Source organism: Habropoda laboriosa, unplaced genomic scaffold (assembly GCF_001263275.1).
Source record: "Habropoda laboriosa isolate 0110345459 unplaced genomic scaffold, ASM126327v1 scaffold34, whole genome shotgun sequence".
Lineage (NCBI taxonomy): Eukaryota > Metazoa > Arthropoda > Insecta > Hymenoptera > Apidae > Habropoda > Habropoda laboriosa.
In genome coordinates this window covers 1,329,772-1,353,509 of record NW_017100142.1, presented here as the reverse complement: position 1 = coordinate 1,353,509, position 23,738 = coordinate 1,329,772, and the positions used below count along the sequence as shown (strand labels likewise).

Below are 23,738 nucleotides of genomic sequence, written 5' to 3'. Positions count from 1 at the left end.
GATCGCTTAAGCATTACCAATGCCTCCCTGTGGTATGTGAACGTTGTTGTGTTGGTGACTCAACTCGAGCAGACACATTTTTGGTACAAAAACACATCGTTGCGCGCTCCTCTTCGATTCAAATATCGGAGGGACTGCTGATACAATTGAAAATGGGGAGGGAGAGGAGAGAGAGAGAGATGGGAGGATGGTTATTCGTTTCCTCGAATATTTTCGGTCATATTTTCGTACCAAATAAAAAAGTTTGGTATTTTGCGTTTATTGTTATTTGATACGTAAATGTCGACCGGTTTCGCGTCGATCTTTCACCTTACAATCTCTTACTCTGGGTGCGCGCGCGCTTGTGTGTGTGGGTGGGTGGATGCATGCAATACTAAAAGAAAAAGAAGAATTGAAAGAAGTCGAACGTCGTTGTAGAAAATGTTTCGGCGTGATTGATTAAAAACCACTACTCTTGTAAATACCAAAGCGACGAAAATGAACGCTCTTTGTCGCTCGCCGAGCCCCCTCCGCTACGTGTATATAGTCCTATTGAAGAACTCTGTAATATATTGTTTAAATTCACTCGAAAGATTATGTAATACGGTGCATACGTGTTACGTGCGCTGTCAGTGTATATACGAGTATAAGTTAGTTATAAGGATCTACGAACGACCAATGACTTTATTTCTCCAATCGACACATTTGTACGTTTATTTGTGCGGCAGTGAGTTATATGCCGTGCATCTTTCTAACGATCCGTGAATACAACACGATACTTTTAGGTTTGTAATCCATCATTCGGGAAATTAAACGTTCATACAACGGTGTAATCGTAGATTCTTTGACACGCAAACCGTTTATTGCTTACGGTATTATAAAGTCTACCGCAACGTAATGTTTATTTTTACATTTCGAATTTGAGATCGATGAACAAAGTAACAAAAGAAAAACAACAACAACAGATCTCACTTTTTCTTCTTTCATTGGCATTTAATTTAAGTTTGTACGTACGCTTGAATAGTCTCGTTGCATCACTGTGTTAACGTATGTTGATACACCGCTGCTGCTGCTGCTGCTGCTGTCTTTACATTATCCTCTTCTCTCCATTAAATTTCGATTTATTCCCTTTAGTCCCTTTGTTCCTTTCAACCAAAACTATCGAGATAAATCATGTTTGATACGCTTGAAAAAAATGAGAATATGCCCTTGAAATAAATTTTACGTCAATCGACACACTCTTGTGCGAACACCCATGTACATACATATCAAACGATGAGAAATGTTTTGATCAAAGGATAGCCGTGTGTAAGTTTCACTATTTGCTAATGAATCTTAATTATTGCACGATGCAATGCTCTTTTTATAAATGAAACTCTCTGTACGTTTAGCTATATTCATTTTATACAGATCCATTAACGTTAAATTTAAGTTTTGTACACATTTTCGAATAGTGTGACATAATAACAATTCATTGTATAATGACATTATGATCATAGTCGTTAGTGTTATTTTTACTGCCGTTATTGTCGTCATGATCATCACTATTATTATCATTATTATTATTAGTACTACTGCTACTTTTACTATCATCGTCATCATAATCGTTATCGCTATTGGTAATGAAATTATTATTATTATCTTCTATGTATCGTTACAATCATTATCACAATCCGAGATATAATTCAGTTCGATTATAAACATAATTACATACACATTTTTTCGTCAATTTTTGTTTTTATGCATACTTTTTACGTTCAAATTTAAATGATTCCTATATGGCACAAAATCGTTCGATGTCACCATGTATTTAATAATTGAAGCTCTTTTATTATCGAGCGTATTAGAAAACCGTAACTCGATACATTTTTGGTTAAACGTCATCGACAGAACTGTGTTACTAATTGTACTTGATATTTTGAATCAAGATCCCTAGAACCAATCACATTGTGCACCTACATATGAGAACTCGTATCGCGTAAACACACCTGCGAATATAAATGCAGTTGTGCATTCCTTAGAAATTTTCAAGATTGAGAATATTATGACATTTTTCGTGGAATATTTTTGGATAAGTAATAGCAATTACGAGTAAAGAAGTCGAAAAACTAATTTATATTGCGAAGAAAGTATGACTCCGATTTTAAATTGTGCAATTCAACATCTTATAATTGGTTGTCATTTACAGCGGTTATGCCAATCATTTTCAATCAACTATTGATAAGTTCAGTACTGTCGTACAGTTTGTACGCATGCGCTCTATAAGACGTAAGTTCGTTTTGCCAACTACTTCCGGAGCGATGGATCGTCCATTTTTTCGTACACGCGCAATGGGTGAAGAGCCATTTTGTTCGGAGCAGCAACGTGGCAGCTGGCGTGCCCGGTATTCTCGTCATCATGAATATTTGTGGGTATTATTTAATGGTGTATTGTTTCAGAATTTCTTCCCTTATATGCATTTAGATGCGAATATCTATAGTTATTCATATTTTCACGCAATACCAAATTACGTGTCCATTTTTTTACGCTTTGGTTATATACTTGGTGAGTGGTGGTTTGTTGTTCGTTCGTTACACTTTTTCTTACTACTGTTTCGATCCTTGCGGTTACTTTGTTAATTCGTTTGTCGAAAATCTGTGTATCGTCTAATTGAATAATGTAACTTTGATTAGTTAATACCTTGAACAGGTTCGAAGGAAACGCTTTGTACAGGGTGTATCTAGTAGAACAACTGAACAGTGTGATGAAAAGTGTAAGAAAATGTTTAGAATGCAATGGTTGAACATTTACCGTAGTAGATGCTGGAAATAGAGGTAAATATTTCGACAAGTATTGAGTTTTTCACGATTGCACGCTGATACTTTTTCATTCAGAATCGCACGAGGAATCGATTGATGCAAAGAAAAAAAAATTATCATAGAGTACCATTGAAAAAACGAGTGCAATTATAGTTTGAAACTAGATGAGTTATAGATGAATAAATTATAATTTCTTTATATATTTTCATGGTAAAGGGTTTGAAAGAAACATAATAAGATAATACGAACACGTTAACGTTAATAATACCGTTCGAAAATGTAACGTACGCGAAATCCACTAATGGTGGCGTACCGTTCAAAAAGATAACCTACACGAAAGTCACTATAGTGGCGTATGGTAGCTAAGAGGTTAAACTGTGCAAAATTTTCTTCTACAATCTTTTTCTATCTTCGATAACAATCGATATCGTCGATAAAAGCATTTATGCAAAGCGTGTCATAATGCTGTTGCATTATTTTTCAGTTTTACCATTGTTAATCGCGATCGTTGGTTTAACAACTTGCTACTCAGCCTCCGATATAATACAGTCGACAAATCCATATTTAACAACGGCTGATAGAATACATTTGAAGAAGATCCTTGAACCAGGTTTAACGTCCAATGATGTAACGTTTACGTATTATGCAGTCCATGGATATACGTTTCTCGGAGAAAATTTGCCGAACAAACAGGTGAGGAACCACATCGTTATTTATTTAACGAGAAATTTGATTCCTATCATGTTGTGCATTATGTAACTTGATGAAATATAGTTATAATTGAAACATAATGATTATTCGATTAGTCTTACTGATAATATTACTTGTATGATGAAACATTTGAAAATCACTGGATGATAAATTAACAATTTGTTTCTATGATTTTTAGGACATTTGTGATTTCTTGATAAAAGTCCTAAACAATGGTAATAATATTACAATGGAAAAAGCTTTTCATATCGCGTCTACGTGGCATGTGATGGGAAATTGCCAAGCTAATCCTCCATCCAATATAGCAAAGGTACTTGTTTCTAAAAACTAAAATATAAAATGTTGAATGATACGGCTCGCGATATAATATTGTATTTCGATATAATGATGTTAAAAACTTTCGTTCTACCGAATTTCTATTTTGAAGAATAATTACATTTACTGAATGAAGATTCTACTATACGCATTAGTAATGCATTAGTCTGTTGTCAAAGATATTGACGAGAATTTGTTTCATCTAAATAGGTGTTGACGAACGCAATAGAGAAGGATACTTCGAATATGGTGGAATTATACTACGCGGTAAATGGCTTGACTGCTTTGTCGGAAAAATTGTCGCGTGACAAAGTGGATAAAATAATAAGGGCGGTACAAAATGCGCTAAGAAAAGACGACAATATATGGAAGTACGTTTCACTTCGATGATATTTTAAACCTAGAGAAATAAATGGCCGAGTTGTAATTATTGTTAATTGGATGTTTTACAAACAGCTTGGGTTATGCTTTTCACATCGCCTCAGACCTTGGAACAAGCGGTGCGTTTGCATTTGATCGCATCGAGGACGCCATTATTCAAGCTGATGAAGTAGATGGACAGTATTTACAGTTCGAGGGTGGTCTGTCTGTAACAAGTAAGTGTTAGCTGTAGGAATTTTGCAGGATGAACGAGGCGTCGTTGAATTCCTTTGCGAAAGGAATCGCAATTATCGTTTAACCAGTGAATTAATTAATAAACGGACACAGGATATAGTAAGGTAATTCTTCCTATTTGATTCTCAGGTTTCCTAGTAAACGGTATTTTGAAACTGTCGAGCACACTGAAAAAGAAACCACCATTAACGTCCCAGCAGACAGTTAAATTGGCAAATTATCTCCTATCACGACGTTCTGTGCAAACACCAAGGGGCGTTACAAGTTTACTTTCCGCGTTAATGATTTTGGCAAATAACGATTTTGAAAAACTGATGTGCGTAACGTTAGCCAATGAAGAAATTAGCATTTCTACACGACAGCCTTTGGTGACGGTAAAAGTCTGTGACATACTAGGGAATCCGGTAACCGGGACGTTCAAAGTGATTGCAAATTCAGCAACGAGAGTCGGAGACGATGTTGTTCTGTTCAATAAGCAAAGTTTGCAGCCTGTACCAGCAGACAAGTGAGTGGACAGAGCATTAAAATTTGATCAGTGTTCCCCAATACTTTACCGATTCGGTCAGATGTTTACTCGAAGTCGGTTATAGCTTGGGGTAAAGAAATGTCGTTCACACGACCCTTTGATCTTTCATTCGACTCACGAAGAAGATCAAGAAGTTGAACAGACAGATTTTTTCCTCGTACTGTTACTTGAAAGTGAGAAGTGTTGGAAAAGGTTTTAATCGTATATTCGTTCTATTTCAGAACATTATATACGATGAACCTGATGGAAATGAAACCGGAACGTGGATTTTATAAGATATCAGTGACTGCAGGATCGGTGACGAATACAGTTCGGGTAAAAGTTTTGTGCGAGGTAGTGGTAGATCACATGGAAATTGGAACCGCTGATGCTGATCAAACTACTCAGCCAAAGCTTGAACGGTAATTTAATTGAAACGTGTGGCGTCTGGTTTTATATCGGCTTCAAGTCGGCTTTACGTCGGTTTGAAATGTAATGGAAATATGTGGATGAATTTAACACTGCCCCGATTACAGAGTTATTTTCCCGGAGAAGTTATCGCAAAAGGTGGAAGCCGACTCTCAACAAAAGTTGGTTATGCGATTTTTATTGAAAGACGGCGGTAATAAAAAGTCAATGCGCACGCATCAAGCATTCGTGCGGCTTTCTTCCGCGTCGGATTCAAAGGACAGTAGTAAAAAGGGACAGGAAATTGTTTTCGTCGCTGAACCAGATACATCGCATCTGTATAAGTTCGACATGGTAATTGTTTGTGGTTTCTGTTAGGTCCAAGTTGAAATTGGAGTTGCACTGTATGAAAATATATTATCGGTTGGCCGTTTGTCGAAATGTTTCAGCCAGTTGGAACTGCGGCGGTGAATTTCGATTATCAGAGCGGAGACTACAACGTGGAATTAATAGTTGGTGATGCAGTGTTGAGCAACCCCTTCCAATGGACAGTGGCAACAGTTAATTTGAAGTTCCCTGAACGGACCTTGACCGAACGGGGGGTAGATAAAAGTGTGTTTTACAAGTACAAGTCGAACGTCTATACTACCAAACCGGAAATACAGGTATGAAAAGTGTCGGTGATTCTCTGATTTTTCGTTTATCTGTTTTGATTGTTATCGGTTTTTAGTAGGTGCGTTAATTAATTTGACTAATTATTAAATTCATGGAAAAACCAATGTTCGTTAGTGAGAGGAAATGTTTCGAGATTCTGTCACCTCCATAACATTGGAAAAGAAATAATGCCGCTGAGTATATATGTTTCGATTGTTCGAAATGGAATACTATCTGAAATATTTATCGATCCGAGCACTCGGACGGCGGGGACATTTCTGCAAACTTGATCTCTGTTTAAGAGACACTACGTGTTAGCGTATCGCGCCGAAGTATATACCCGGTGTGTATTAATGTATCTACGTTAATATGTTGCAGCACATGTTCCGTGAACCTGAGAAAAGACCTCCGGCCTTTGTTTCGAACCTATTTACAGGCTTATGTTTAGCACCGGTTCTCTTGTTGCTTCTATTATGGGCTAAACTTGGAGTAAACATATCGAACTTTCCGTTTTCACTTAGCGCTGTTACATTTCATCTCGGACTGGGAAGTGAGTAGTATTTCGATCATGTATGTATATATATAAGGCGCCCGATACTAGACAGATTGCGATGCTTTGGTTAATTTGTTATTAAAATCGGGCATAAAAAAAAACGGTGAAATTTTCGCAAATGTAATTGCATTTGTATATATTGCATTTGTAGCCCAATGTTCGCGACATTGTTGAAAAATGTAGACGATTACGACGACATTCGAAAGAATACTCGTTAATCGATTCAACTATATCGTTTTCTTTTTTACACTTTTCAGGTATTTTCATACTTTTCGGGATATTTTGGCTAAAATTGAACATGTTCGTTACCCTTCGATACCTCCTCGGTCTTGGGGTCGTAACGTTCCTCGCAGGCAATAAAATGTTATCACGTATAGCGCATAAACATAAATCACATTAACTTATTAGAGCAGAAGAGGAAAAACATAAGACTGGCGTTCTTGGATCGAATTATACGATGGGAAATAAACTAAACGGAAGAAGGAGATAATATAAAGGAACTCTGGTTTTATCATGGGTATTTCGTAACGAATAATGTTTATCGCGTTGATTGTAGCGTAAAATTTGGATCGACACGAGCAATAGCAATACTGTTTTCTATTGTAATTATACGCGAAACAAGCGAGATTTGCGATTGTATCGAATTGCTGTAGATGTTGTGAATTTTATTTGGTAACAAGATGGTATATCGTTTAGTATATACATGTGTTACAGGAATGCGTAAAAAATTGAAAGTTTTGTGCACTTGACTTGTTTCATCCCTTATTCCGACCTAATATGAGTATAACTATAATCTGAACTGTGTACGACATAAGTGTAGAGATGGTAAAAGTATAGTTGGTATAGCGAGGTCTATGCTCGCTAGGTAGGTTAGGTTGATAAATTTGACACGGCGGTGACGAGGATGAGGAGGAGGAGGATGATGATGATTGATGATTGATGATGATGATGATGATGATGATGATGATGATGATGATGATGATGATGATGATGATGATGATAATAATAAAGTAATTTTTAATAAACCTTTGTCATAATATTTATTAATCTATGAAGATATGACGACATAGTGGGGGAGGACTCGGTTGGTCGATGATAAGGCAACGTTTTGCCAACTTTTGTAAACCGTTTGCGTGCATCGACAAACGATCTTTCTCGATACGTAATTCTCTGGCGATTAGTTGTGCAAAGCCCAGTCGACGCCAAAAGTTAATTGAATTTTGAAAGTCCTTGGTTGCCTAGAAGAGAGATTTGTCGTGGCAATGATTAATTTGAAGGATTTCCAATAGGAATGTATCAGAAAGGAAGGAAGCAGCGAATCAAGTTGTAACCATTTCGAGTAAAGGAACGTCGATTTCTGTGGTAGGTAATTGCAGCGCAGGATGACAGTCGATCGTTGGAAGTATTTTTTCATCTTGCGTCTCGTATTTTCGGGATATTTTCACTAAAGCGAGTATACGTTGAGCTTTCATCGTCCACCCTTTTAAGTTTTCTACGGTACGACTGTATTCTTTAGACATGCTCGTTATTCGATGCTTATCTATTTTGCACCCTAATAAATGATTCATTACAGCGATTAATCCTGTGTGATTGAGAAGGGAGTAAGGTGGTGAAGGTGTGGTGTACCGGATGCGAAGCGTTGGTTCGTTTCTCGGTAGATGTTATGAAAGGAATTTGCTTGTTGCGTGATTTCCCGTATACGGATCGCAGATTCGATCCTGTAAGAATGAATTGTTTCTCGAAATTTGGCAGTTTCCTCGAGAAGAGTGGCGGTACGCAGGTATTGTCGAGTTATCGTTTGCAAATCGACCTCGTCCTTCTTCTTAATCGTTTCGTAGGCCTTTCGTCGATCTTGGGTTCCTGATAGAACGAAACGTAGGATAAATATTTGTAAGGTGGTCCAGGTTAAGAACGCACTTTGTAGATAATCAGAGAAAATGTTTCGCAAATGGTTCCAAAGATTTTCGAGTTTGTTCTGCAGTTGCGTGGTAATAATCCTTGTTTCATTTTTTCCGTCTTCCATAAAAGCGTCGATTTTACCTTGAGCAGTGAGAGCAGTGTTAAATAATTGGATCGCGGTGATGTTGTTTGTCGAATGAGTTGGAACGGGAGGAGAAGAAGAGGGAGTAGCTTTCATTTTGGTTGTGAAGAGGAAGAGGATAATTTTATGGAGTATTTATGATATCTTACTGATCGCGGTACTTCTTGCGACGCTCGAGGCATTTACACCACGATAATTTACGAGCAAGTTGATTTTTCGTAAAGCAATTTCTTCTTCGTTCTGGCAATCGTTGATATCTTTCAGTCGACGAACTTTGTGGGCTAACGTGGTCTCGAGGTTTCCATAAAAGAGCGTATCGATGCGTTGCAGCCGTGCTTGATGCGCCAGTAGCGTTCGATCGATTATCTCTACGTGGGCATTGTTCGCACTTCGACGTTGCTCTTGGGCCTCTTGCAAACTGTCCAATAGCAAACTGATGCTGTAAAACCGTAGGAAATTTCCATAATGTAAATTTCATAACTCCCATGGATTATACGTGTGACATTGTACCGGTAGTCCTTGAGATCGATGGCATGTTCCAAAGTCTGCCAAGCCATTTCGACCTTCCTCTCGATGTCTGGCATTTTTACACGTGCAACCATTTCTCTGGAAAAAGGAAGATAGCGTTCCGTGCCGAAACCGCTGCGATTAATTTCGCGGAACAGAGTTTCTCTATTGAGATCTCGATTGGTCTTATCTCTCTGTGGTTTTCGTTTCCGTTTCGGAGCCATTTCGTGGTTCTTCTCCTTCTCCTCTTTAAGGACTCGTTACGAACAATCGATTATCAGCGACATTCGGTTTTAATCGGTTAATACCTGCTGGTATAACCTGATATTTCGAAGGTTATATAGCACCGTTCAGTGAAAGCTGATGGTTGATATATGGTCGTTCGGCTGTTCCGTTTGAAATTTTCGAGCAACTTTGGTAGCAGCGGAAAGCTTTGGTAAACTTGTCGTTTCCGGCAACATGTATCGCGTTGGGAGGAAATACGATAGTTTTTAGACTAAGGAGAGAAAAGGGGAAGGAAAGAAATAAGAAAATGGAAGGTTTTAAAGGAATTGCGAGATGAGATGCGATGTGATGTGACGAAACGAGACGAGTTGAGTTGAGTGGCACGAGATTGAGAAAGCGGGAGGAGGGGTTAAACAAAGATTGTAGTTGTTAAGAGGCTGAGGAGAAGGACATTGGTGAATTCCGGTTTTCAAACTGAAGCCAGCAGACGCGTCGTTACGTGGAAGGGATAAAAATCTGGGTTTCTCGTACATATAAAAGTGATTGGCGTCGAAGCATTGGAATATTTTGCATGTTCGTAACGAGTCGACGAATTTTGTCGAGGTTAGCGTCGGTGGAATTAATCGTGTGCTGTTCACCTTTAACAATTTTCTCGCATACTGTTGCAGATGAAATCGCTCTGCTTGCTGTTGCTGGCGGTATTACTGCTGGCTGATGATACTCGCGCGTTATTCCCGATCGCGTATGGGAAGATAGAAGAGCGTTTCGTTGAGGTTCAGAAGAACGGAGCGGAAGGAGATGCAGGAGAAAAAGTAATTCGAGTGAAGAGAGCTCCCCTACTTGGTAAGAAAGCGCTTCTGCTCGGTGGTGCTGTGGTTGGTGTTAAAGTTCTCGCTGGTGCTGGACTCGTCGGAGCTGCTTTGTACAAAGTGAAAAAGTGAGTTGGATCCTATTACATGTTTCACATTGCCGATTCAATGTACCGATTACACGTACAGCACCAATTACGGAAGTGGATACGTGAGTGAGTACAACCACGATGCGCCATCCGTTTACGGTTACGTTCCGAGTACAAGTTGGGATTAAAGATGGGTGGTATATCGGTGAGTAAGGTTAAACAGCGCTATTGCGATACGAAACTTTGCTTTTCAATCTTTCAAAAAGAATTTCATTTGTTCGCAGATGTGCTCGATACCATAAGTATCCGGACACCTGGCTGACAACAAGATTGGTTAATTGTTAATTGAAAGATCTGTTGTATATAATAAATAAGATACTTTTACTAAATCTTGAGTGACTCGCCTTCAACAGCCCCTAACACACTTAATGTCAAACTGAAAACAGGAGTCAAGAGGAGATTGATGCTCATCGATACGATACATTGTATATGTATAAAAGTGTAATAAAAATAGTTGTTCTATGATAACAGACCTTTCAATTAGTAGGAATTTTCTTAAGATTTGCCAGGCGTCCGGATACTTGTGTTATGCACGTGTATGTCGAGGAATAAAAGACAAACGACGAGCCAAAGAGAGAAGAAGAAGAGGAGGAGAATATATTTGAATGAAAGAAATACAAGTTTCTCTCTAATTCGAGCTAGATGCGCGCTAGATGCGAGTAAGTGATAATGAAGAGTAGTAGCCGCTCGCGTTTCCGTTTAAATAGGATTCGATAGTTGTGAGTTTCACTCGTGACGTGTGACACGATAATGAATTTGGACGGGTGTGACGGCTGGTTGGTTAAAAATTCTGTTGGAAAACTCGAGTACGGCGAAGATTGGGCAATCGGTTCGTTGAAAGGTAAAGCACGAAGTGAACAATATTGCGAGATAGATTTGTCGTGGACGAATACGCAATGATTGGAAGCAAGGTGAGAGTACGAAATTTGTGAAAAGTATTCTTACTCAACGATACCATAATATGTCGCGTTCCATTCATCCAACTAACGTATATCGGTATACCGACGGGACTAGGTTCATTATCATTCGAGGTTCGTTCGTGATTGTACGAAGGTGCAACAAGGTGTTGTTACGTATTACGTTGAACGTAACGTCGTCATTGCGGAAGTACGTCCGTACTTATATGAGAATGTTTCGATATTATAATAAATAGGCCGTCGAGAGGTAGGGTGAAAACCGACGTGTAAAGGGAATTCTTTTCGATCCGATTTGAACTAGGATAGTACTGTAAGGTGCGCGAGCGTGTGTTTTAGGTTTTTAAGGAGGAAGACGCGATTGCAAGTAAAGAAGTAAGGAACTGGCTGTGGCAGAGGTGGGGGAGAATTGGCTAGTTGGAAGGTAGGCAACTGTGTATAAAATCAAAGGGGACTGCCGAAAAGATGACACACGCTAGTCGTCGACGCGCCTTGTACGTTGGATATCTTTGTTCGTGGACGTTTGAAGTGTAACGGTAAGTGGTATCGTAGACATCTGTAATGCTCGTTTCTAACGTTTCCCATGTGGCTCCCATTACAGATGCATTCGATTACTATCACCATGCTGCTTGCCGTTGTTTGTTGTTACTTTGCGGTTGTACCGCGTACCATGGCCGAAGAAAATGCTTCACCGTCGGAAGTGGATCGTTTCGCGACTTTCGATCGTGCTACCGTCGAAGCGGAGAACGAAGGGAATGCAGGAGCGACGTTGAACAGACAAAAGAGGACGCTTTTGTTAAAGAAGAAGCTGCTCGGTGCAGGACTTTTGGGTTTTGGTTTAGGCGCTGTGAAAGGGTACAAAGCTGCGTATTATTCTGCTCCACAAGTTCGTCACGTGTATCTATCACCGCCTCCTGCATCATCCGTGAAGTACGTCGAGTACGTTGAGAAACCTATTTTCATCGAGAGGATCGTGGAGAGACCAAGTCCGATTGTGAAACCGATACATGCCGAGTATAAGGATCCTTCTCCGTACGGGTACATCTTTTGCTCTTTCTCCTCTACTTACGTATTATGCCAATAAATTCCCTTTTATATTTTCTCACAGGGCTTGGTAATATGAAAAAGTACCTACTGCATAAACCAGATATGAAAAACATCCATCAGCCGTCTGGAATTGACCATGGGCCAACCATTGGGTGTTGATTCGAAGAAACAGTTATATGTATACCATATCTGGGGGCAGTTTGTTTAAAGGACAAGTACTATAGAGAGGCAGGCAGGCAGGCAGGCAGGCAGGTACGCGTACCTTCAACAATTTAGAAACAATAGAAGAAAGTGATATTTATCTTACAATATACAAACATTCAAGTACTTTGGCGAAAAATAAATATGGTTGGAAAGAAAGCAACACAATGGAAGGGAAGAGAATCGTATACCTTGATTTTTCCACGCTTAACATGTCGAAGAGTATCGAAACGAGAGAAAATAGTTGAAAATTTTCTAGAAACTTGTCCGCCACGTTACTATAATCTATACATATTTAATATTTCCGCTATACATATATACACTTACTTATACATCTAACACACAGATTATTGCATAATCACACGAAACAGTTTGGCGCGTATCATTTTTTCGTAATTTATTTGCCGCATGAAACGCTGTTCCATTTGTTAATTTGTTTATCGTTAATCTCGAAACGTGTTATTTTCATTTAGTACGAGGAAGGAGAAGGTAGCTAAATCGTAAGTTTTCGAATTATTGTCGACGATTCGGATTACTTAGAAAATATCTTGTATATTTATGAACAAAGTAAAAGTCTTTTTCTTAATTACGAGTGGGGAATGGTGATGGGGATGGGGATGGGGATGGGGACGGGGATAGAAATCTAAATATTCGCATTTTCACACGAAATTGCGCGCGTTAACGATCTTAACGGTAGGAGGATTGTTCGAAGCATTGTTCGATGCATTTTATGCACGAAGGTGTTTCACGTTTGCTTTCCAAGTGATACAATCGACAATTTGTACGGGTTCTCTTTTTTTGGGTGTATACGTATATACATGTTCTCGATAGATATTTACTTATAGTTAGTGATAAGGATAAAAAAGCGAGTGTGAAAGGAGGAAATGCACACGCGCGAACATTTCTGTCGGATTGTAAATAAGAGAGATTGTCATCCGCGATAATGAGAGTAAACTTTACCGAACTTTTGGCGTGCACCGATCGTCTCGTTCTTTTACGGAATGTTGGCAACGTTACCAACCGCGTTCAACGGAGCGTTAAAGATTCAACGGAGAGAGAAACGGACGCTGCCTGTCTGTAGTGTTGTAGCAGCGGTCCTGGAGTAGACGGTACCTCTTCGATGCGTTCCAAGTCATTCGCCGCGCCGGCGCTGTTTTGTTTATAAAGTCTAGGTGTTGCGTTTAAGTTGTGTTGCGGTTGTTGTTGTTGCAACTGCTGGTGATTAGTAGTCTGGTCGGTGAATGGGGCGTCATCTGGACGATCCAAGCTGAATTGTCTCTTCAAGAAGCGATAACCTGTAGCTCTTCCTGCGTGATAGAAGAGAGAGAAAGTAGGATTGAGGGTAATTTAAGATTGAGACGAATAGAATAAATATAGATAGGAAAAGACTTGCCGTAGTGTTCGTTTGGAGAAAGACACCTGTAATGATTGTACGGTGTACTCAAGTCATTTTCGTCGATGTAGCCAGCTATCCTACGATGCCTTGCCGGCACCGGTCTATAAGGGACCGTGGTCGAGCTTGAAATGGACGTAAGGGAAGTGGTAGAGGCGCCAAGAACAGTTGCGTCGGCGCTAAATATACCGGACGTGGTTCCTAGAGGTGGTTGAGTATCGCCGGAAGTGGTTTTCGTTATGTTAGTCGGATTAACCGAGTGGTCCTTTTCGATTTCATTCGACTTCTCCTCGGAGGAATCTAGCAGGTGTTGATCGTGCACAGAGACCACCGCGACTTTGCACGCCTCCGACTCTTCCGCGGCGTTCTTCACGTCCACGTCCACGTCCACGTCCACGTCCACGTCCACGTCCACGTCCACGTCCACGTCCACGTCCTCGTCTCGTTCAACTTGCCCCTTTGTTCGATCGCAGGGCAAATCCAGGTTGGAGTGGTTGTCGTCTGGCGATACGATCGACTCCTCCTTGGTTAAATTCTCCAATAACAGGCTCTCGTTCAGGCTAGTCAGCGTGGAAATAGAAAATGGAGAATAAAAGGAAGGCGGTCGTTAAACCTCGGACTTACCCATGGTTTTCCCTGAAGATGATACCATACGGAACCAGTATGGCAACAGATAAAAGCAAACAGCTCGAACGAAGGTTAAGATTAAAACGATACGAGAGAGGGTGGGGGAAGGGGTGCGGTGTAAAGGCTTACCCAAGAGGTGGCGGCTTTGGAAGTTCCTTGTCGAAACCTTGCTTTCCTAGTAACCAGTAGGTGGGCATCTTTCCCTTGCCTTTAACTTCCGTTCGTCCGCGATATTCGATATGATATCCACCGACCCGAGTGAGCCGATCTCTGGTTGCCTGGCTAAGATGTATACGCCAGGGTGCACCGGTCGATTCCATTCTGGACGCGGTATTGACAGTATCGCCGAATAGGCAGTACCTTGGCATGGTGAGACCAACGACACCGGCGCAGCATGGGCCTGCGTAGGAAGAGAACGATCCAGTTGAGCTTGAGCTGGTCGAAAGGGGAGGAAGCAGGTACTTAACCGGTATGTAGACCAATTCGAAGCCTGAGTTGAGTCCTTGGCAGGTGTTTCACCTTGAATTTGCCACTTTGATGCAGCAAGTCGAGAGCCATTGTGGCTATTTGGGAGGCATGATCGGGTATTCTGACTGGGCAACCGGCCACGACCATGTAAGCGTCCCCGATCGTTTCGACCTGTAACGATTGAAAGAAAGAGACAAGGTGTCTGGGTGTCGGGCAAACAGCGGGTTAGTTTTGTGTTCTGTCTTATCGTAATAGAAGACAGAAAGAAGTTGGAGTAGAAAAGAAAGAAACAGGAATAGCGATAGCCTTGGACTATCGTACCGCCTCTATTGCATCGGCTTCATCACCTTATATACGGTGTACGCGTTGATGGTGGCGTCGAAGCAGGTATATAAATCGTTTAAAAGATCGACTACTTGGAATGGGGTTGAATGTGCAGAGATGGTCGTGAAACCAACAATGTCCGAAAAATAGATAGTCACTTCTCGAAATTCTTCGGGATCGACGGGCATGCCCAGTTTCAATTTCTCGGCAACAGAGCTAAAATGTCATCGTGCGTTGATACACGAATCTCAAAAGAGGCAATCTTTAATACATCGATCGTTGACAACAGGCAGGCATATAGAAATATACATATGTATAGAGATAGATGGAAATAGGGACAGAGATGGGTAACATTTACCTGGGTAACATTCGATTGAGTAATTGCTCCGTTTTCTTCTTTTCCATGTCTAACTGTTCCGTGCGCTCGCGTATCAATTCTTCCAGATTGTTGGAGTATTTTTCTAACATTTGAAACATCGTATCGACGAAATTCACTTTTCTGAGGATAGGAAATTGAAGAAAGAATGTATGTAAGAGAGAGTAACGATGTAAGATTAACGAAGGTATTAACGCATACCTTCCATGGTTGAGCTTCTTGAATAGGTCGTGAACGTCGTCGAAATCGGGTCTCATATCTGCCGCTTCAGCCCAACACTGACGCATGATATTTATCGCTTCCGGCGGTGCGGCGCCTTTGCTCACCGATGGCCTGATCAATGGCGGTGGTTTCATCACTTTTTCGATGATGTCTATCTCGTAGGAGCATACGAAACGGATGAAAGCGGTGCACTCTGATAGGAGTATAGGTTAACGTTACCTTCCGGGGACAATGCGAGCATACAAAACGGTTCTCCACGAACTACCACCTCCTGCATAATAATGCCGAAGCTGTAAACGTCTCCAGGTTGCGTTCCTCTCTTTCGAAGGTTCGGTTGCCTCAACAATTCCGGCGCCGTCCATAAAAGATCTAACGGCGGGGACGAGAACAGAGGGGACGGTTATCCGATATCTACCGCAAACGTATCAGGAGTACTCCTCCTCCTTCTGTTAAATACCTCTGGCCATTTTAGTCGGGGGAGCGGTGTTTTGAGCCTCGTAAAACGCCGGCAGTCCGTAGTCGGTTACCTTGAGGACCCAGCGAGCATCGATGACACAGTTTCGCGAGGTAAGATAACCGTGTACACGCGCCGGTGTACCGTGAAGATACCTCATCCCCTTTGCAATCGGGGCAACAAGAATACCGTAACCGTTAGATCGAATGGTACGCATGGTACGCAGCGGGAATTGTTAAGGGAGGATGGTTTACCCGGACGAGATCGGTAAGCAGGGATAACCTGAAGGACCAGTCGAGCTTGATCTCGTCTTGCACCAGTACATCTTCCAACGATCCTCTCGAACAGTACTCGTAGACGAGGTACGGTCTCGTCGGTTCGTTCAAGCATCCTATCAGCGGATTCAGATTTTCGTGTCTGAGCCCGTGTATCTAGCCCCCCGTGTATCGGAAATAAGAGTGAATGCGGGCTCCTCCGCTTCGTCTCGAAATTCGACGCTGGAGAATCTATACTATTATATTGTACTTACCATCACCAACACGTCCATTGCCTTGCCTTTCAGCTCGAAGGTACCACCCTGAGTGGGCAATTGTTTCAGTTGCACCATGTCACCCTGCGGAACAACCACTTGGTAAGCACTTGGTGCGTGGAGCGCGAGGAGTAGCGCTGGTATGTAGTACTGACGTTGTATCGCGCACAGGGCTCTTTGAAGAAATTGGGTCGCGCCAGATTTCCCGTACTCGCCCGTAAACACGGCTTCAACGAAGATACGCTTCCCAGTTGAAGCAAGTCCGGCTTCTCTACTTCCGGTCCTCCAAACTCTTGCAATTGTTGCAACCAACAACACAACATTGTCTCGATACCCTCATCCACCTGCAGAGCGCAGTTTGAACTTTGTTTCGTCGCGAGCGAACGTTTCTCGGAACCCTCTCAACTTACCCTCCTAGAATCTACTCGAGGCACTTGAGGAAATACAAAGTCCGACGTAGTTAAAATGATCTTGTACGGACCCCTGGACATTCTGTTGTTGAGTAACCGTTTCCTGCGGTTCATCGCTTCGATTACGTTCACGTACGACTAGAATGAACGGTGTGTAACTTGCTGAGAAATTGATTCGTTACCTGATTAAGATTACCAGGAGTATCGCGAGCACGGTTACAACTATCGATCCTAGAACGATCGCGACGACGTGTGCGACGCGAAAGCCCGATGATCCGTTGGAGACATCTTCTGAAACGGGGTAAAAAGGAACCGATACCCCGTGCAATCGATAACGTGCTCGTCTGCGTCGACGATGTTGTTGCATTTTGGAAGATCAGCAGCGTCGTTGGTGTTGCCGAACGCCACCGCGTTCACCGACAATTTTCGGACCGACAATTCTCCACGTCGTTCCACGGTGATCATTATCGGTTTCCAAACGTTCGCGCGCCATTCAAGCAATACGTACGTGAAAATCTTGTTGTTAAAGGCATTTATACTGGAATTATCGTATAGCAAGATATCGAGAGTTTCGTTCAAACGATCCATCAATGTCGGTACCGCGTACCGTTCTGCGCCTTGGAACACCTTCTCCGCGTCGTACCTGCGAAACAAGGGGAACAGTTTGCGTTCTCTCTGCGGATAGAAAACGGATAGAAGTTTCTGCCGCACCTGTGATCCAGAGGCGTTATCGCCAGCAGTCTTTCGAGAAACGTCGAACTCAGGTTTCCCGGCGGGAAGAATCGATCCTCCATCTCTCCTTCGTCCCCCAACTCGTCCCCGTCCCCTTCCTCCGCGTTTGTCGCGTTGTCGTCTCGGTAGTCGGCCAAAGAGTCGGGACGAGAGACGAAACTGTTGGAAAAGGTGTCGTTGGGCAGAAAGAGATCGTCGTCTTGCGTATGAACGATCAGAGTGACGGAGTTGGAGGAGGAGTTGGAGGATTGTTGCGCGACATCCAACTCGGCGAGCACGCGGACCGTTATGTCGTCGGTCGCGGGTAGACATAGGACTGTAACTGAGGTGAACCTTTGCAAATGTGGAATTTTTTGAAAGATCGATCGGGCAACCGACCTCTGCGAGACACATTGTACATCGCGCGGAGAATTTTTCGAATTTGCTGGAGCGTGGCTCGATGCGGTAAGGTGGCGCGGTGTCGGATCACAGCTCCGACGCTTTGCAGGGAATTGAAGAGTGCTCTCTCGAGGCTCGTCCATGGTTCGCGATCTGGAAGGTGCGCGCGGTCAATTTCGGAAGGGAACGGTGATGAGAGATCGAGAAGCCTACCTGTTCCTATCACCGCTACCGTTTTCCATTGCAACCGCGTCAACATCTCCGCCAGAGCTTTCGCTATGGTTGGCAAGGAGGGAGAGAGGCGGACGATCGAGGAGAACTCCCTTTCCTCGGAATCTTTCTGGAACGATCGCGTTTAGTGTCAGCGAGCGATAATCGAATTCCTTCCTTACAATTAGAAGGGCAAGTTACCAAAGGGCAGGTCCACGTGAGGAGCGGCATGTTCCAGAGATGGGCGAGTTTGGCGATCACTTCGCACATCGGCGAGTCGAGGGCAGCTACGAGAGCTTTGGCTCTTCTTTCGCCGAGCAGGTGTAGAAGGGCATCGAGGCCCCAAGTTTTCGTTTCGCACGACACTGTCGAATTGGACGGAACGGTCAGGCAGAGAATACTCACGAACGGCACTACTCAGGGAGAGAGTACTCACGAGAGAGAGGTACAACGGTGATCTGCAGGTCAAAGTTGGATCGATCCAAGTACCGGTGAATATCCGTCGCGTCGAGCGTCTCGGTGGCGTCGCAACGCTCTCTCAAGAAAACCATCACTTCCTCCGTGCCAGTTTCGCCGGAGGACTGGTTGAACGAGCAATCGTTCTCTGTTCTATCGGAGAAGTACGGAGAAACGCACGGAGGCTGTTCGGTGGTGGAAGAAGAGAGCAAGCACCCGGTTGGCAGGACCACGATCGAGATCCACGTCCAAAGCCGGCGGAAAGAGTTCCCGGCCATGGGCTCGCTCGCCCACTTTTCTCCCCGGCTGCTAGCCTATTGACCCGTATCTATTTCTCTCCGTATTCGCCTCCTCTTCGTGTCCTCGCTGTGCACACAACCAATTAAACCATTTCTCCCTCTCTTTCTTTCTCGCACGTAAAATCGTATAAAATCCATCTTCTTCTCCTTTTTATTTATGGCAAGGTATTGGAACACGCGCGGAAATGCTGTCCTGTGAGCGGTAGCAATTGGAGCGTGCACGATCTTTTCGTACAAAAAGGTGTATAATTTCATTAACGCTAGATTAATTCGCTGTAAACATTTTCCGCTACGTTTCATACTTGCCGACGCTAAAAATATTTACAAACAATCTTGTGCAGCTTCCGTCGCGCATTCTCTATATAAAATCTCTTTACCAATTTATACGTCGTCGTCGATTCTGCAATTTAGCAATTTTCGTTAGGACGTCTTACCGTTTTCCCTTTCGCGAGGAGAAGCAACGGTGAATGATTTCCCTCTTCTTTTGCTTGCGTATATACCAGAAGGGGATGCGTGATTTCGAGAATAGTTGAAAAGTACGCATATCGCGAACCACACCGACAACAAACCTGTCCGACGATTCTGCCTTCGAAATGCTCGCGGTGCTGATCCTTGCGGCGAATAAAACGCGTGCAAGAAAGACGAAGATATCGGAGGAGAGACAGCAACGGTTCTGGACGGGCCGAACGCCTCGGCGTCCGGTATCGAACTAAGTCCAGTTCCTCCCTTCTACACATGCTCCAAGTGACGTTATCACGAAGGAGCGGAAACGAGCCAACGCGCAGATCCGCTCCGCCGTTCTCCCAGTATGTATCGGTCCAGCCTCGTCGAACCCTTTCTTTCGATCACCACCACCGTACCACCCACCACGTCCTCGTCGCCGTCGTAACAAAAACAAAACCTCAAAACAATCTCCCGCCTCGTCAATTATTCCCCCTTGATCTCTCTATTCAGCCGAATTCCGCGACGATACCGAGACGACGCCACGGGGTACAACTGCTGCAACGTACTGTGTCGCCGCGTCGCGACGGTGCACCCCTCCGCTTTTACGGAGGGTATATCCGCAGCATGAAATTCTGCTCTGTGAATACCGCCTCGGTCGATAGGATCGTAGAATGCGCCAGGAGCTACTTGCTATTCTACCGTACGCTACTTATACGCTTCTGCTACTTTTCCTCCGCCGACAACGGGAACGTACACTCAGCTACTTGCTTACTTACATACCTACTCTTCCAAGTCGGAGATTATTTTCACTTGAAAATCTCCCAAACTTGACAGAAATACAGAATACGCGAGGAGCAAGTATTGGAAAAAAGAAAAAGATTAAGACAGAGAATAACAAGTTGTTTTGGTTAACGATTTGGTTAACAAGAGTATAGGATAATTGTAGAGATCCCTCCGTCGTAGGTAAAGAGAAAGCGTAGTTCGGTGGTAACGGTAGAGTAGACCACTCGTCCAAGTACCCCGTTACCATCGTCCGTCCTACTGTATCGATCAATACCAGTATTATATCACCGCGCTATTTCCGGTAGGAATTCAAATCAACAACACTAGGCATTTCTTCATTAAACGTCTGCTTAAACCGCCAGCTTAAACGTATTCGTCGGTGTTTCAGATCGTGTGGCAAAATGTACCACAAGATGATTGGTCTACCCTATATCTCGTCTGTGGTACAGGACTGGGGCTGAGAGGACCCTTACCGATTATTCTGTTATTTAAGTACAATAAACTCCCTCTTATCGGGCATCGCCTTAACAGGCCGACAGTTTCCGTAGAAATAGATTGTGATTTTTCTCTAGCAGTAATCGACTTGGACGTAAGACAATCGACAACCGTTGCACATCAAACTCATCGTCGGCCAGCCATATCGATGCTTGTTATTTCTTTATATCTTTTTTAAATGATATCAATGATACGTTATATTTAGATTTCACGTGTACATGATTTTTATTTTACTTACAACCTATATATGTACAAGTGATATCGTCCAATTGACCGATTAAGGGGGAAATCTGCCATAAACTATATTTTACTATATATCGTCATTATTAGTAATGTTAAAGTAATTCAGTATTTATTGCAAATATCAATTAAATATAATAATAGCGGAAATGAGGATATAATAGCAGTAAATAAGAATAACGGTAGACAAATGCGTTAGACAGAGAGAAGGTCCGGGGAAGACAAGGATAGCACTAGAGAAATGAGTTGCTAGACATAGAAGGAAAATTTTCAATGGCCATCTCGCGTACGGTGACGGGAACTACGATTTTTTAATAGGAACACAGAATATAAAGAGAGGTATTAGACAAGGAAAGCGCTAGTGTGAGAGAAGGACAGAGGGAGAATGTTTCCTATTGGTCCGCTGGCCGCACAGCTACACTTCCCACGCGCTGTATCAAGTCGGTCGAGGAAAAATCGTTAATAATTCAATAATTACGATGATTTTGTGAACTTTCAGGATTGAAGAATGTAGCGTGGATCTTTAGCTACTTTCACATATAGTTTTTAATGCAGCAGACCCTTTCGATAATTAGTTATTAACAATTCTAGTACGTGATGTCGGAAACGGTACGACATGTCGCGGCAGTCTCTTCCGGTTTTTCATTAATTTCGTACCTTCACTTGTATAATTTATGCATTTTCGTATAGGGGTTCGAAAGGTTATTCCTTTAGCTAGTTTCTCATATAGATTTTAATGCTCTAGGCCCTTTTGATAATTAGTTATTAATAATTTTTGTACCTGATGTCGGAACGGTACCACATGTCTTGACGGTTTTTCAATAATTTCATAGCTTTCTACTAAATTCTCGCACACGTAACTATACGCATCTGAAAGGTAACTCTTTTGGCTACTTTCTCGTCTAATCTCTATTAACATATTCCCTCTAGTTCAATAGTTATTAAACATTCTTTGGAAGTAACGCATGATTAACTGTGCACTTTGAAGTATGGAGAATGTAAAATGGACTTTTATTTATCTTCTACAATTAGTTTGGTAACCGTACGTGGTATGGTTTATTAAATATTAGCAATTATTTGTAACAGTTGACGATACTCAAGTACGAAGAATAGGGGACTGTCTCGTATAATGTTTAATAACTCCTAAACTAAACCGAAAATGTTGATAAAAATTATATGAGAATATAGTTAATAGAGTTGCCTTTCAGTTGAATACAGTTAGTTGTATGAGAATTTAGGAGAAAACTATGAAATTATTGAAAAACCGTCAAGACATGTGGTACCGTTCCGACATCACGTACTAGAATTGTTAATAACTAATTATCGAAAGGGTCTGTTGCAGTAAAAGCTACATGTGAAAGTAGCTAAAGATCCACGCTATATTATTCAATCCTAAAAGTTCACAAAATCATCGTAATTTTTGAGTTATTAATGATTTTCCCTTGGCCGACTTCATGTTGAATTGGCCGCCATCAGAAGGTGGAGCTGAGCTGCCCGCCAGCCAATAGAGAACGTCTTCTCTCTATCCTTCTCGCACACTATTACTTTCCTTGTCTAATACCTCTGTTTATATTCTGTGTTCCTATTAAAAAATCGTAGTTCCCGTCACCAAACGTTCGATGGCGTCCTTATCTATCCCTATTGCTTTCCTTGTCTAACTCATTTCTCTCTATTTACATATAGTGCTATCCTCTTATCCAGCGCTATTCGTTTCCTTGTCTCTCTTCGCTGTTGCTATCCCCCTTATTTTAATTATATCTCGTTGATACGTGTAATAAATTCTTAATTGCTTTAACATTACTGATACAGTAAAATACAGTTTATGGCATATTTTGAAGTACTTTAATTATAGAATAATCCATCGGTAACATTGGGTGCGACACGAAAATGGTAAGGACACTCTCAGCCCTTGTGACGTAACACAAAAATATATCACGCGTTAGGTCTATCCAGTATCTTGTCTGTGATTGTGCGTTTCCAATTACTATTTCTAATTACTATTCTACTACTGCTTACTATTACGTGTATATAATAACGTTGCAATGCTAGATAATACGCCTATTCCGCGAAATATTCCTAACGAATCGATCATTTAGTCTTCCGTCTTCTTCTTTTTCTTTTATTTCCTTTCGTCTTTCTTCTTTTATTTCTTTTTTTTCGTAGAATTTTATTTATAACTAATAGTTACATTTCACATGAATAAATAATCCTCTATTGTTCGTTTAAGTTACGCGAGCATGATAATGTCGCAAGTATTGCATTTCCCGCGCAAATTCTTCCCACCGTTTTTACGACCTGGTGGCCATCTATCGAAACGAACAAATACTCGATTGATCCAAGCAAGGCATCTAAAATAATTTCAGACGTGACTTGAAATTTTGAGAATCGCGCGCGGTACATGCAACGCGAAAAGAAAGTAACGTGTGTCGACGAAACATGAATGTTGACGTTAATTGACGGAGCGTAC

At 42.0% G+C, this 23,738-nt stretch overlaps 4 protein-coding genes across 4 annotated transcripts; 2 read left to right on the top strand and 2 right to left on the bottom strand.

Annotated features, from left to right (window-relative positions):
* The first annotated feature begins 73 nt into the window (after positions 1–73).
* LOC108572722 (dolichyl-diphosphooligosaccharide--protein glycosyltransferase subunit 2) lies at positions 74–7,451 on the top strand. The gene is made up of 11 exons (XM_017935002.1): positions 74–764; positions 3,262–3,470; positions 3,667–3,798; positions 4,014–4,174; positions 4,260–4,399; positions 4,548–4,923; positions 5,166–5,345; positions 5,460–5,685; positions 5,781–5,996; positions 6,364–6,535; positions 6,796–7,451. Exons 1-11 carry the CDS (start codon positions 716–718, stop codon positions 6,936–6,938), a joined length of 2,004 nt encoding a protein of 667 aa, XP_017790491.1. The 5' UTR covers positions 74–715; the 3' UTR covers positions 6,939–7,451.
* A 130-nt stretch (positions 7,452–7,581) lies between these two features.
* LOC108571933 (coiled-coil domain-containing protein 65-like) lies at positions 7,582–9,310 on the bottom strand. Its single transcript, XM_017934094.1, has 6 exons — positions 9,090–9,310; positions 8,729–9,018; positions 8,456–8,578; positions 8,165–8,398; positions 7,870–8,090; positions 7,582–7,776 (listed from the first exon to the last, which is right to left on the bottom strand). The coding sequence occupies exons 1-6, from the start codon at positions 9,308–9,310 to the stop codon at positions 7,582–7,584; spliced, it is 1,284 nt and encodes a 427-aa protein (XP_017789583.1).
* A 2,378-nt stretch (positions 9,311–11,688) lies between these two features.
* LOC108572692 lies at positions 11,689–12,421 on the top strand. The gene is made up of 3 exons (XM_017934967.1): positions 11,689–11,719; positions 11,785–12,221; positions 12,292–12,421. The coding sequence occupies exons 2-3, from the start codon at positions 11,785–11,787 to the stop codon at positions 12,299–12,301; spliced, it is 447 nt and encodes a 148-aa protein (XP_017790456.1). The 5' UTR covers positions 11,689–11,719; the 3' UTR covers positions 12,302–12,421.
* Positions 12,422–13,457: 1,036 nt separating this feature from the next.
* On the bottom strand, positions 13,458–19,288 carry LOC108572672. Its single transcript, XM_017934944.1, has 21 exons — positions 18,991–19,288; positions 18,756–18,919; positions 18,558–18,684; positions 18,345–18,497; positions 17,946–18,288; positions 17,583–17,877; positions 17,417–17,550; positions 17,235–17,337; positions 16,980–17,168; positions 16,825–16,908; positions 16,550–16,726; positions 16,299–16,458; positions 16,061–16,210; positions 15,821–15,992; positions 15,602–15,742; positions 15,267–15,459; positions 14,919–15,090; positions 14,581–14,851; positions 14,449–14,460; positions 13,821–14,384; positions 13,458–13,734 (listed from the first exon to the last, which is right to left on the bottom strand). Exons 1-21 carry the CDS (start codon positions 19,286–19,288, stop codon positions 13,458–13,460), a joined length of 4,179 nt encoding a protein of 1,392 aa, XP_017790433.1.
* Positions 19,289–23,738: the final 4,450 nt, after the last annotated feature.